This window comes from Durio zibethinus, chromosome 28 (genome assembly GCF_047325235.1).
Source record: "Durio zibethinus cultivar Kanyao isolate XHJ-2024 chromosome 28, ASM4732523v1, whole genome shotgun sequence".
NCBI classification, from domain to species: domain Eukaryota; kingdom Viridiplantae; phylum Streptophyta; class Magnoliopsida; order Malvales; family Malvaceae; genus Durio; species Durio zibethinus.
Window position 1 is genome coordinate 2,759,490 of NC_143189.1, and position 10,818 is coordinate 2,770,307.

Sequence of the window (10,818 nt, forward strand, 5' to 3'; positions counted from 1 at the left end):
TATAATTGATTAATAATAGTTACCTCACTTTTAAATAAAATAGTAATAGATAAAATATATTAATCAACATAATAAAAACAAATTAAAAAACATACTAATTTTTTTCTCTAATTAAATCTCCACATTTCTTTAACACATACAATTCTAAATTTTTAAAATTTTAAAATTATTTTTATTTTTTAGCATTTAAATGTATTGTTTATCAATATTATAAAAAAATAAAGAAATAATACTAAAATAATTAAATTCAAATTTTTTTAGTCTCCATCTCAAATTAGATATGAATATTCAATTTGAAATGAAAAAAAATCAAATTATATAATATTATAAATAATTTTAAAATTTATTTCAATACTTTCATATGATAAATACATTTATATAATCTAATATAAATAATTTTAAAATTTATTTTCAATGACTTCATAGGATAAGTACAATCGAAAATAAATTACTTTCATTTATAACTAAATCGTATAGGTTTTATAAAAAAATTTTGTTTTTACATAAAAACAAATCAAATATGAATGTTTGGATAAATCAATTTTAAAATAATTGGTTCCATTATTACAAAACCACCTCAAAATTGACTTAGTCCAAAAAAATTATTTACGTTTTATTTTTTAAACAATTTGACATCAATAGATTCCATTATCACCAAATTGCCCCAAATTTAGTTTGATTTCAATAATTAAAATTTTTACCTTTTATATATTTATAATCATTTTTAGAAGGAGAAAAAAAATCAAATACAAATATTATTACAAAAAAATTTCATGTCTTCAAAAATACAAATTGTTTTTTGTAAATGAGAAATAATAAAATTTATTGCAAATTAATTATTTGAATTATCAATTTATTTTTTTCTTAATTAATATAATCTTTTTAAAAACTATTCTTTATAATATTTACTTTTATTTTTATTAACTAATATTATTTAATTTAAAATGATTTTTTATAAATAAAAAAAATCCGAATCAAAGCGAGGCTCCATTCTAGATCATATTAAGCATTGACTTTGAAATTTTGAGGATTGTCCTGATTTTATAATTCTGCTAATGAAAATTCCAAGTTAAACATGAAAATTGTAATTCTGCAATGAAATTTCACATTTTTTCAAATGAGAAGGACTTGACTTTGAAAATTATTACTCTTTTTTTGACAATATAATTGCCCGTCAATCACGTATTAAAATACCCTTCCGTGACCGGCAACCAACACTACACTAAATTCCATAGGCGGGTCACCTAAGTGTCAGGTAATCCAATCGTCGTCTCCCACTCACAGTCACTACCAACCTCAAGAAAGAAAAAACAGAAAAACACAGCCCGAGTCAAAACGATACACGGCTCTGTTTGCCCCAACTCTTCCAGAATTTTCCTCTCCCCGATTTTTATTTTTCTCCCTCAATTTCCAGCATTATTGAAAATTAAATTTTTTTTTCCAGAATTAGAGGAATGAGCGATGCTGGTGAATGGTGACGCAAAAAATAAGGAAATTCCAAAAATAAAAAATGAAAAATCAGGGGATGGTCATCGGTCATGAAGCATGACGACGATCATGTTATCGTCGTATATGTATGACCAGGTAGTGACAGCGTTATGGTGCAGATGCTGACGTAGCATCCAAGACCGAAAATTGAGGGATGTTTGTTTTTTTAGTTCGCGCGTGTCAGCGAGTGTAAGAGTTATAAATAGCCCATGGCAACGGCTTCTCTGGTTCAAGCAGGATGTGGTTTTTCTCCGAGATTCAGTAGTAATAGTAATAATTTTAGTTTCAGAACCGGTTCCTTTGGACCGTTGGGCTCCTCCACTTCTTCCTCTTGCTGCTCCTGTTCTTCTCACAATTTGAATTTCTCTTCCGGTAATGTTGTTTTTGCTTAATTTTTTTTTACTTTGCTTAATTAGGAGAGGATTTGTATATATATATTTTTTTGAATTTGTGATTTGATAATGCTAATATGAATGATTGACGATATTAAAAGAAATTTTTTAAAAAATTAATTTTTTTTCATTAATTTTGTTTAGGAATTGAGAATAGGAATGTAGAGAATTGAAACATGTTAATTGGTAATGAAACAAACTTGTGGAAAACTGGAAGTGCATTTTGCTTTAATAATCATTTGAATTGTTGATATTACCTTTCTGTTCAGCTGACTTGATTTTGTTAAACTTGTACAGGAACAAATAGTAATTGGAAACATCAAGGCCTTATAGCTCAATTTATGAGTACCACTACTCAAGGAAACTTTGCGTCATCCAAGAGCATTGCAGACGGGAAAAATGAGCCTGATCACCTTCTTGTTCTTGTTCATGGAATCCTAGCTAGGTATTTGACTAGTGACTATGTGGTTGAATTGTAGTTGATCAAATACTATTTTCATAGAATCAGTTGCTTAAATCAACAAGTATGCGTAACAGAGTTGAATGAATGTAATAAACTGTTGTCAATACTTAATAGCTTAGACGTACATTTGTGAATCTGTGAAAGTAATTAATGAAAAAATGTGATTCTTTTGTTTTCAAATTGATGTCAAATTGGCTGACACCTTCCATGATGTAGCCCTAGTGATTGGACATATGTAGAGGCAGAGTTGAAAAGGCGGCTTGGAAGAAACTTTCTGATATATGGTATGTTCATATCTTCAATCTCATGTAATTTGTATGTTTAGAGACAATTTCTTTTTACTTATTTATTTAATAATTTAATAATTTGTTGCAGCAAGTTCATGTAACACCTATACTAAAACCTTTACTGGGATTGATGGAGCTGGGATTCGATTAGCAGATGAAGTGAGTTGTTTTATCTGTCTCAAACTATGTGCATATAAGTGTTGGCTTCCTTGGCATGTTTTCATACCTTGTGAGTTTTGTGGAATGACTTTTAGTGTGCTGCACTATTGACTACTCCCTTCAACTTGTTTTGGTTTAATAGGTCCTGCAAGTTGTAAAGAAGACTGAGAGCCTGAAAAAGGTTTCGTTTTTAGCCCATTCTCTTGGGGGCTTGTTTGCAAGATATGCAATAGCTGTTCTTTACTCACAAAATGACTCAAGGGGTACCCAATCTAATACTGTAACTAATTCTTTGGATGGAAATTCTCAAAAATCATCCCCTTCAAGACAAGGTATGATTGCTGGACTGGAGCCAGTCAGTTTTATTACCTTGGCAACTCCACATCTTGGGGTGAGAGGGAGAAAGCAGGTTTGTTCTAGAGGGTGTTGGTTATCAAGTTTATTTCATACACAATACTTGAGTTACAAATGATGTTGGAGATAGAGCTATGCAAACTAGTGGTGTCCTATAATTCCTATGTTATTGCCACGCTGCTTGCATCTCATTGGATACAGTGTTCAATGTTTAAAATGCTTATTTAGTGATCAATTGTACTACAATCATCTTTCCTCTGCATTGTGCAGTTTCTAATATAGTCTTTGTGGTGCCTCAGCTTCCATTTCTATTAGGAGTTCCTATTTTGGAGAAACTTGCCCCACCAATTGCTCCATTTTTTGTTGGTCGAACTGGTAAGCAACTATTTCTCACTGATGGCAAACCCAGCAGACCACCACTGCTTTTGAGGATGGCATCTGATTGTGAAGATAGAAAATTTCTGTACGTAAAGCAAGCTTTTACAGTGACTGAAGACACTTGCTTTTGTTCTGATTTTATTATTGTTATTGTTATTCAAATGAGGATGTCCAAGGGGGAAGGTGTGGATTTGAACCTTGGACCTTAACTCCTCAAGATACCACTGGGCCAAGTCTAGGTTGTTTCTGTGACTGATTTTATGATTATAATTTCTATGCTACAGATCTGCCCTTGGTGCATTTAGGTGTCGAATTGCCTATGCAAATGTATCTTATGATTGTATCCTGCCGAATCATTTCTCTCTTCTACTTGTTGATTTCCTACTTGTTATCCCTCTCGTCCACCCTATGGGTACTTTCTTTGACATCAAATAGATATGGTTGGTTGGCGTACATCCTCTATCAGGAGGGAGAAAGAACTTGTCAAGGTAAATTTTCTTGTACATCTGTACCTAAAGATGTGATGCGCTGTCTCTTAGAACAACCAGCACCTAAATTAGAATTATTGAGGGAATTAAAGTAGATGAAATAGAAGTACTGCGCAAGAGTCATCCTGACTTAATTCATATTCCTGACATTTATTCGTATTTGGCAGCCCCCACTACAATCTTTGGATGGTTACAAACATGTTGTCGATGTGGACTACTGTCCACCAGTTTCTTCTGACGGCCCTAATTTTCCTCCGGAAGCTGTCAAAGCAAAGGAGGCAGCACAGAATGCACCCAGCATAAAAAATACCGTGGAATATCATGAACTCATGGAAGGTAACCATTTCTTCTGATGTCTTATGTTGTGGCATCCATATGATAACATTCTGATTGTCCCCAGACAATTACACCCCTTTCATTTTGTTAACAGAGGAAATGATTCAAGGTTTACAGAAATTGGGATGGAAAAAAGTTGATGTCAGTTTTCATTCTGCACTTTGGCCCTTTTTTGCCCACAATAACATCCACGTATCATCTCAATCTTAAAACTTTTGATTCAGAAAAATGTTTCTCCTTTAGACTTTTCATATGATTTTTACCCCCTTATTCAGGTGAAAAACGAATGGTTTCATAATGCTGGCGCTGGAGTGGTTGCTCACGTTGCAGACAGCATTAAGCAACAAGAATCCTCTTCATTTATTTCTGCTAGCTTGTAGCCACGAATTTTATGCAAATGCACTGTGCAAGTGTGCCTGAAGCTTATTGTAAAAGATAAACTACAAGATGAGATGAAGAAAATGAATCATCTCTCATCACTTATTGATTAAATCCCATTTCCTTACCAAAATAAAATGGGGTATGATTTAATTTAGCTTGATCAAAGACACCAATTGGGACCGTATAGCAAAGGCAGGAATAATGCTTAAAAGAACTCCATAACAACTGTTCTATTTCTTCAATCTACTTCAAAGTTTGCAATTTTTTTTATAGGGACAACGAATCAACCAATCAAATATTTAATTTGACTACAAACTTGTGGTCCTAAACGTTAATTCGGATTAGTCAAACTCAGTTCTTTTATTTAGCGGCAGAATTTGGGTTCTGAGGGCACGATTCATTTCACGACATTGAATGGTAGATTTGGGCTTTGGTGAAATAATTAAACAAATATATATTTTTAGAAGGTACAGCCGAGTGGAGAGTAGCCAACTTAAATTCACCTAGAACTGTAAAAAATTGATAGATACTTTAGATGAAGCATGGGATAAGGGATTGAAGGGTGGAATGTTTTGCGTTTATGGGCCACCAGACTTTGAGGATGGGCAGGAAGTGTGGAGGTTGATAGAAAGTTTTTGGCTAATTCTAGCTTTGCGGCTGAAGCCTTAGAAGTCAGGGATCAGGGAATTGATAATTTAATAGAGAAAATGCAGCTCAAGAAGATTATTGAGGAGACTGAATCATAAATTCTGCATAAGAAAATGCATAAAAGCAATAATGTAAAAATAAAAGTATAATTAATTGAGTTCGAATTGATATAGTATTAAGTTTGAATTTGAATTTAATTTTAAATTTAAAGCTCAAAACTTTATTTGAATTCGGTCAAATTTTATTTTTCAGTTCGAATTTGATTTGAGATAAAAATTAAACTACTCGAATTTGTTCGATTAAAATTGATTAATATATAAAAATAAGTTTAATTTTTATATTAGATAAAAAATTAATTATTTGTATTTGAGTTTAAGATATTTTATCAATTAAAATATAAAAATTTGATTAAACTCATAAATTACTTAAATCAAATATAAAAATATTTAAATTCAATTTGATTAATAAATCAAATTATTCAAACTCAAATTTTACTAAATAATAATTAAATTTAATTCAAATTTTATTTAAATTAAACTCAAATAATTTATAAATATTAATATATTATTTACATTCCCAACTGACACTGCCTGTTATAAGGGATATGTGGGCAAAAAAAAATAAATTCGATGAATTCAGAGTTTATTGGATTCATAGGACTGCAAACAAAGCAGCAGATTGGGTTGTCACTTGCTAGGCAGTTAGTAGACTTGCTCTATAGCTTGTAATTTCCCTTCTGTTGGTATAATAGAATTTTTAGTTGGATGAGAAAAAAAAAAACCCTTAAATTCACTTAAATGCTGACCTGTCACCTCATTTGCATTTTTTCCTTCAACCTTCTAAAAATAACACTTCTGGATCAAATCATTACGCTCCAAACTCCATGAAACGACCTCGTAACTTTGTCTACTTTAATGGAGTGGATACCACGGTCCAAATCTGTCGTGGGTCATCGACATTCCAAATCAAGGCCGGCCAGTCCTGTCTTGTCCCCGTTCCCTCCATTTTTGCTTATTTTAGTTCTCTCTGACTGGTGCTCTCCAACCACCGCCCAAAAAAACATCTTCTTCCACGCTTCACGTTGTCTTTAACTCGGCCATGGGTTTCTCCAAAGAACGTGAAAGCCTCGTTTACATTGCCAAGCTCGCTGAACAAGCGGAACGCTACGACGGTCCGATCTAACCAAGCAAAGCCTTAATATTGGTTCTTTTCTGTTTTTTTTTTTTTTTTTTTACTTCAACAGTTTAAACTGTGGATTTTTTTTTTTGTTACAGATATGGTGGGTGCTATGAAAAAACTAGCGGAGCTTGATGTGGAACTTAGCGTAGAGGAACGAAACCTACCTCTCAGTTGGGTACAAAAACGTAATCGGTGCTCGAAGAGCATCGTGGAGGATGTTATCTTCGATTGAACAAAAGGAACAGACCAAACAGAATGAGCAAAATGCTAAGCAAATAAAAGGGTATATGCAGAAAGTGGAATTGGAGTTGTCCAATATTTGTAAGGATGTTATGAGTTTGATCAATGAGCATCTCATTCCTTCTTGTTCGGAAGGAGAGTCTACTGTGTTTTATTATAAAATGTGAGTATCTTTTTGGGTTTTTTCGGTTGATTGATTATGTGGGAGGTTTTTCTTTTTTTTTTTTGGGGGGGGGGGGGTGTTGTTTGGTTGCAGGAAAGGGGATTATTATAGGTATTTAGCGGAGTTTAAGATGGGTGATGAGAGGAAATAGGCTGCTGATCAGTCCATCAAAGCATATCAGGCGAGCTTATTATGGTTCACTTATGTTTAAATTGACTTAAATGAGCAATTTTGACTTATAAAATGTTGGTTGTTTTATGGACATGTAGTTTGGTTGTTAAATGAACATTTTTACTTATAAATTGTTGGTTGTTTGTTGTATTTTCCTCATACTATCTGGAGAAGTGAAGGGGAAATAAAATTAGGAAAAAATCATTACTTGCTTGCATATTTTTTCCATCCGTTTCTCCCTCTCCATTCTTGGGATAAACTATTGGTGGTCCAGAACTGTTTGTGGGTTAAGACAAAGGTGAAGTTTCTTAGGTGAAATTTGTTAGGGTCCTCAATGAAATCAGGCCATGTTAAAATTATTGATTCCGCACCAATTGCTTCCTAATTTTTTAGCTTTAACTACCAATGTTGAGTTTGCAATTTTAACACATGGCATGATTTAGTTAAAGCCTATATTTATGAATCAAATGTCATAAACGGGAATTTAAAATATATATATTTACGCTGCCATTTTTTTTCAATGAAGCGAATTCTGTCTGACAATGTTTTCCTCTCACTCTCTCAGATTATTGTTATCCTTTTATGACGGCTACTGGAGTTATATACGTTAGATTCCTTCTGCTGAGCTTAATAAGTTGTTTACCTTGTGCTATGAAATCTAAGATGGCTATAACCCTTTCCAAATGTCCATTTTATTATCATGCCTAAATTGATGAGTCTGTATGTTATTTGCTTGCAGTCAGCAACTACTACAGCAGAAGCTGAGTTGCATTCTACACATCCTATCCGGTTGGGTTTGGCCTTGAACTTCTCTGTCTTTTATTATGAAATTATGAACTCTCCGGAAAGGTATGCATGCTGTTTCCTATGTATTAACTTTCTAGTTGAGATGTTTCTGGATAATTTTGGAAATCCACGTTACCTGTTAAACTTGTACACCAGGGCCTGTCACCTAGCTAAACAAGTTTTGATGAAGCTATCTCAGAGCTTGATACCTTGAGCAAGGGGTCTTATAAAGACAGTACATTGATTATGCAGCTCTAGAGGGATAACCTGACTTTATGGACTTCCGACATCACAGAGGATGGAGGTAATTTTTTAGATTTTGCACAAGAGAATGGTTTAACTAGATTTTGCCTCTTAATGTCACTTTTAGGTATTCAAATAGTTATGTAAGACGTATCTTATGCCTTTCCTATTCGAAACTTTTCATTAAAATTGATATCTTTGGAATATTGCACCTTTCTGTTTGTATAATATGATGGATAAATCTTACAACACATTGCCAGTTAAGATCCAAATGTATTGAATATTGCTAGATATGGTTCTTAAAATGTTATCTACTATTAGTTTTGCGTCAATATTTAAAGGCTGGTTGTGAGATTTGTGCCCTTTTTCTTTTGCTAGTTTTACCATAAATATTTTCAAATTTGTTAGTTGATGGAGAGTTTTCGGAATGATGGCATTACATCAAGCATTCAAGGTGAAAAATATTATGTGACAATCAAATAGGAACTAGATTTTGGCTTGGTTCAGCTATACAAGTGCAATTGATGTTGGAAAAAAGACAGATAAGATCCGTTAAGCTCAAAGTAGTCATATAAGTTATTAAGGATTTATGGCTTGTTAATTTTTCTAGTAATTCATGGAATGCCACAAACTATAGTTAATATCAGCTTTCGAGAGTAGTCAGTGGGTGAGCTGTTGTTATTGATATGTCTTTCATCTGGTTTTCTTGGATTAATACATAATTTTCTTGTTTCTTGGAATTAGTGTTTAACAATGTCATTTATTTGTTTCATTACAGAAGAAGCTGCAAAGCTTGATGCTGCTAAAGTTGGGGAAGGAGAAGAATGAAGTTATTATCTTATTAAGAAATAGTTCCATCCAATGTTTTTGTAACCAGACTGGCAAGCAAACCGGTAATATGAGAATTTCTGGTTCAATCAGTTTGACCTGATGGTTCAACTTTAAAGAAAGTTAACACTTTCATCATTAATTAAAAAGGATTAAAAACAAAGAATGAACAAAATTTTGTAGCTTATAATTGTTTGATTTTTATCTATTTTTATTTGTCTATGTTTTTGTTGTTGTTACAGTAACTTGGGACCTGTATCATGAAAGGAAGTATTTTACCCTGTTTGCAAGAGAGATTCAACTATTTTCATTTTCATATGAGCGTTTGGATGTATTAGTAATGATTGTTTGATTTTTGGACTGTGCAGTGTGAATTACATTTTACATTTTCTACAGCCTCTCTTGTACATCCTTCCTATTGATCAAGTCAGATATATTCTCAGGGATGATTTTTTTATTCTTTTGCTTTATTAGAAACTTTGTTAATTGAAAATCCAAATCCATTTGGATCTTTGACTGGAAAAGTTTTGAGATTTGCCTTACATGATGTTCATGGACATGGGATACTGGGATATCCACATGTAATTTCTTGGTTGAGATAAAAAAAATGGGAGAAGTTGAGGACTGAGGAGGATCTCAGACTAATTCACCTAACATTATGGGAATTTAATCAGTAAATTAGAGAATTCTCAGAGAAAATTGAGAGATGAACGGGTCAAATAAATTGTTCTACAAACACGGGAGAAATGGCAATGTCACCGAGATGCATAGCAAAACCCCCCCTTATAAAAGAACAACCTCTCTTGCTTCCATATAGTTGTATTTTGACATCGAATTTCCATTCCAAATCAAAACAGAGAAAATGGCAACAACTCCCAAGGCTATCTTCTTCCTTGCCTCGGCCCTTTGCTTCTTACCCCTCCTCAGTATTGTTCATGCCGAAGCTCCCGAGCATTTCTTCGTGGAAGGAAAGGTTTACTGTGACAACTGCCGTGCTCAGTTTGTAACCCGGATCAGCAAGTACATTGCAGGCAAACCCACAATTTGTTGTTATTGTCATTGTTTTTTTTTTTTTTTTCTCTTAAAGCTTCAACAATGTTTGATAAAATTAAATGTCTCATAAATTGTGAGGTTTCTTATGACACAAGGTAACGCATTGGTGTAAACAGGTGCACAGGTGCGATTGGAGTGCAAAGACCGTGCAGACGGTAGGCTGACCTACGCCGTAGATGGTGAGACTGATGCGTCGGGGACCTATCATCTTAAGGTGGAGGGAGACCATGAGGAGGAGATCTGCGAGGTTGCACTCGTAAGATCAAGCGATCCTGAATGTGCTGAGATCGACGTTCAAAATTATCTTAGGAAGAGTGCTCGGATTGTCCTAACCAAAGACACTGGCATCTGCTCCGATCATCGCATGGCCAACCCTCTTGGATTCATGGTAAAGCAACCTCTGCCTGAGTGCACTGAAGTCCTCAGAGAACTCGGAATCACCTCTACTGGCCTCGTATAAAGGACATTCGTTTAATGGCAAAACAAAAGTGAAAGTTCATCCGCCTATTGAATAAACCCAGTTTTTCTTTTCCCCATCTTTTTTTTTTTGGCAATATCGTCTAGCCTAAGGAAAGCTCCATAGCTATTATGAAATGAAACTAGTACTCCTATATCCTAGCTGGTGAGTTTTGCAAGAATAGTTTCCAAAAAGTCTGTCTTGCACGTAATATGCTTATTGTTTATTCATATGGGATTCTAACATGGATCTTGCTTCTTGCTTTTAAACTGTCTGAGATGTTCAAATACTACTGATTTTCATGACTGGACTATGGATGATTTG

General features: G+C 33.8%; 1 protein-coding gene and 2 pseudogenes across 2 annotated transcripts; all 3 read left to right on the top strand.

Annotated features, from left to right (window-relative positions):
- The first annotated feature begins 1,281 nt into the window (after positions 1-1,281).
- On the top strand, positions 1,282-4,880 carry LOC111281346 (Hydrolase-like protein family). The gene is made up of 11 exons (XM_022869077.2): positions 1,282-1,860; positions 2,178-2,325; positions 2,560-2,627; positions 2,719-2,789; positions 2,932-3,198; positions 3,443-3,606; positions 3,806-3,861; positions 3,957-4,009; positions 4,177-4,345; positions 4,440-4,537; positions 4,621-4,880. The coding sequence occupies exons 1-11, from the start codon at positions 1,698-1,700 to the stop codon at positions 4,723-4,725; spliced, it is 1,362 nt and encodes a 453-aa protein (XP_022724812.1). The 5' UTR covers positions 1,282-1,697; the 3' UTR covers positions 4,726-4,880.
- Positions 4,881-6,168: 1,288 nt separating this feature from the next.
- LOC111280494 (14-3-3-like protein D) lies at positions 6,169-9,064 on the top strand (annotated as a pseudogene). Its single transcript, XR_016335115.1, has 6 exons — positions 6,169-6,545; positions 6,649-6,956; positions 7,050-7,137; positions 7,867-7,976; positions 8,070-8,217; positions 8,935-9,064. The product of XR_016335115.1 is annotated as a 14-3-3-like protein D (transcript).
- A 782-nt stretch (positions 9,065-9,846) lies between these two features.
- Positions 9,847-10,818, top strand: LOC111281293 (olee1-like protein pseudogene; annotated as a pseudogene).

Excerpts from the sequence above, each read along its gene's own strand:
- LOC111281346 (XM_022869077.2), top strand. The coding sequence starts at position 1,698 with ATGGCAACGGCTTCTCTGGTTCAAGCAGGATGTGGTTTTTCTCCGAGA. Across the intron at positions 2,628-2,718 it reads AAGAAACTTTCTGATATATG|CAAGTTCATGTAACACCTAT; the intron begins GTATGTTCATAT and ends AATTTGTTGCAG. Across the intron at positions 4,538-4,620 it reads TTGCCCACAATAACATCCAC|GTGAAAAACGAATGGTTTCA; the intron begins GTATCATCTCAA and ends CCCCTTATTCAG.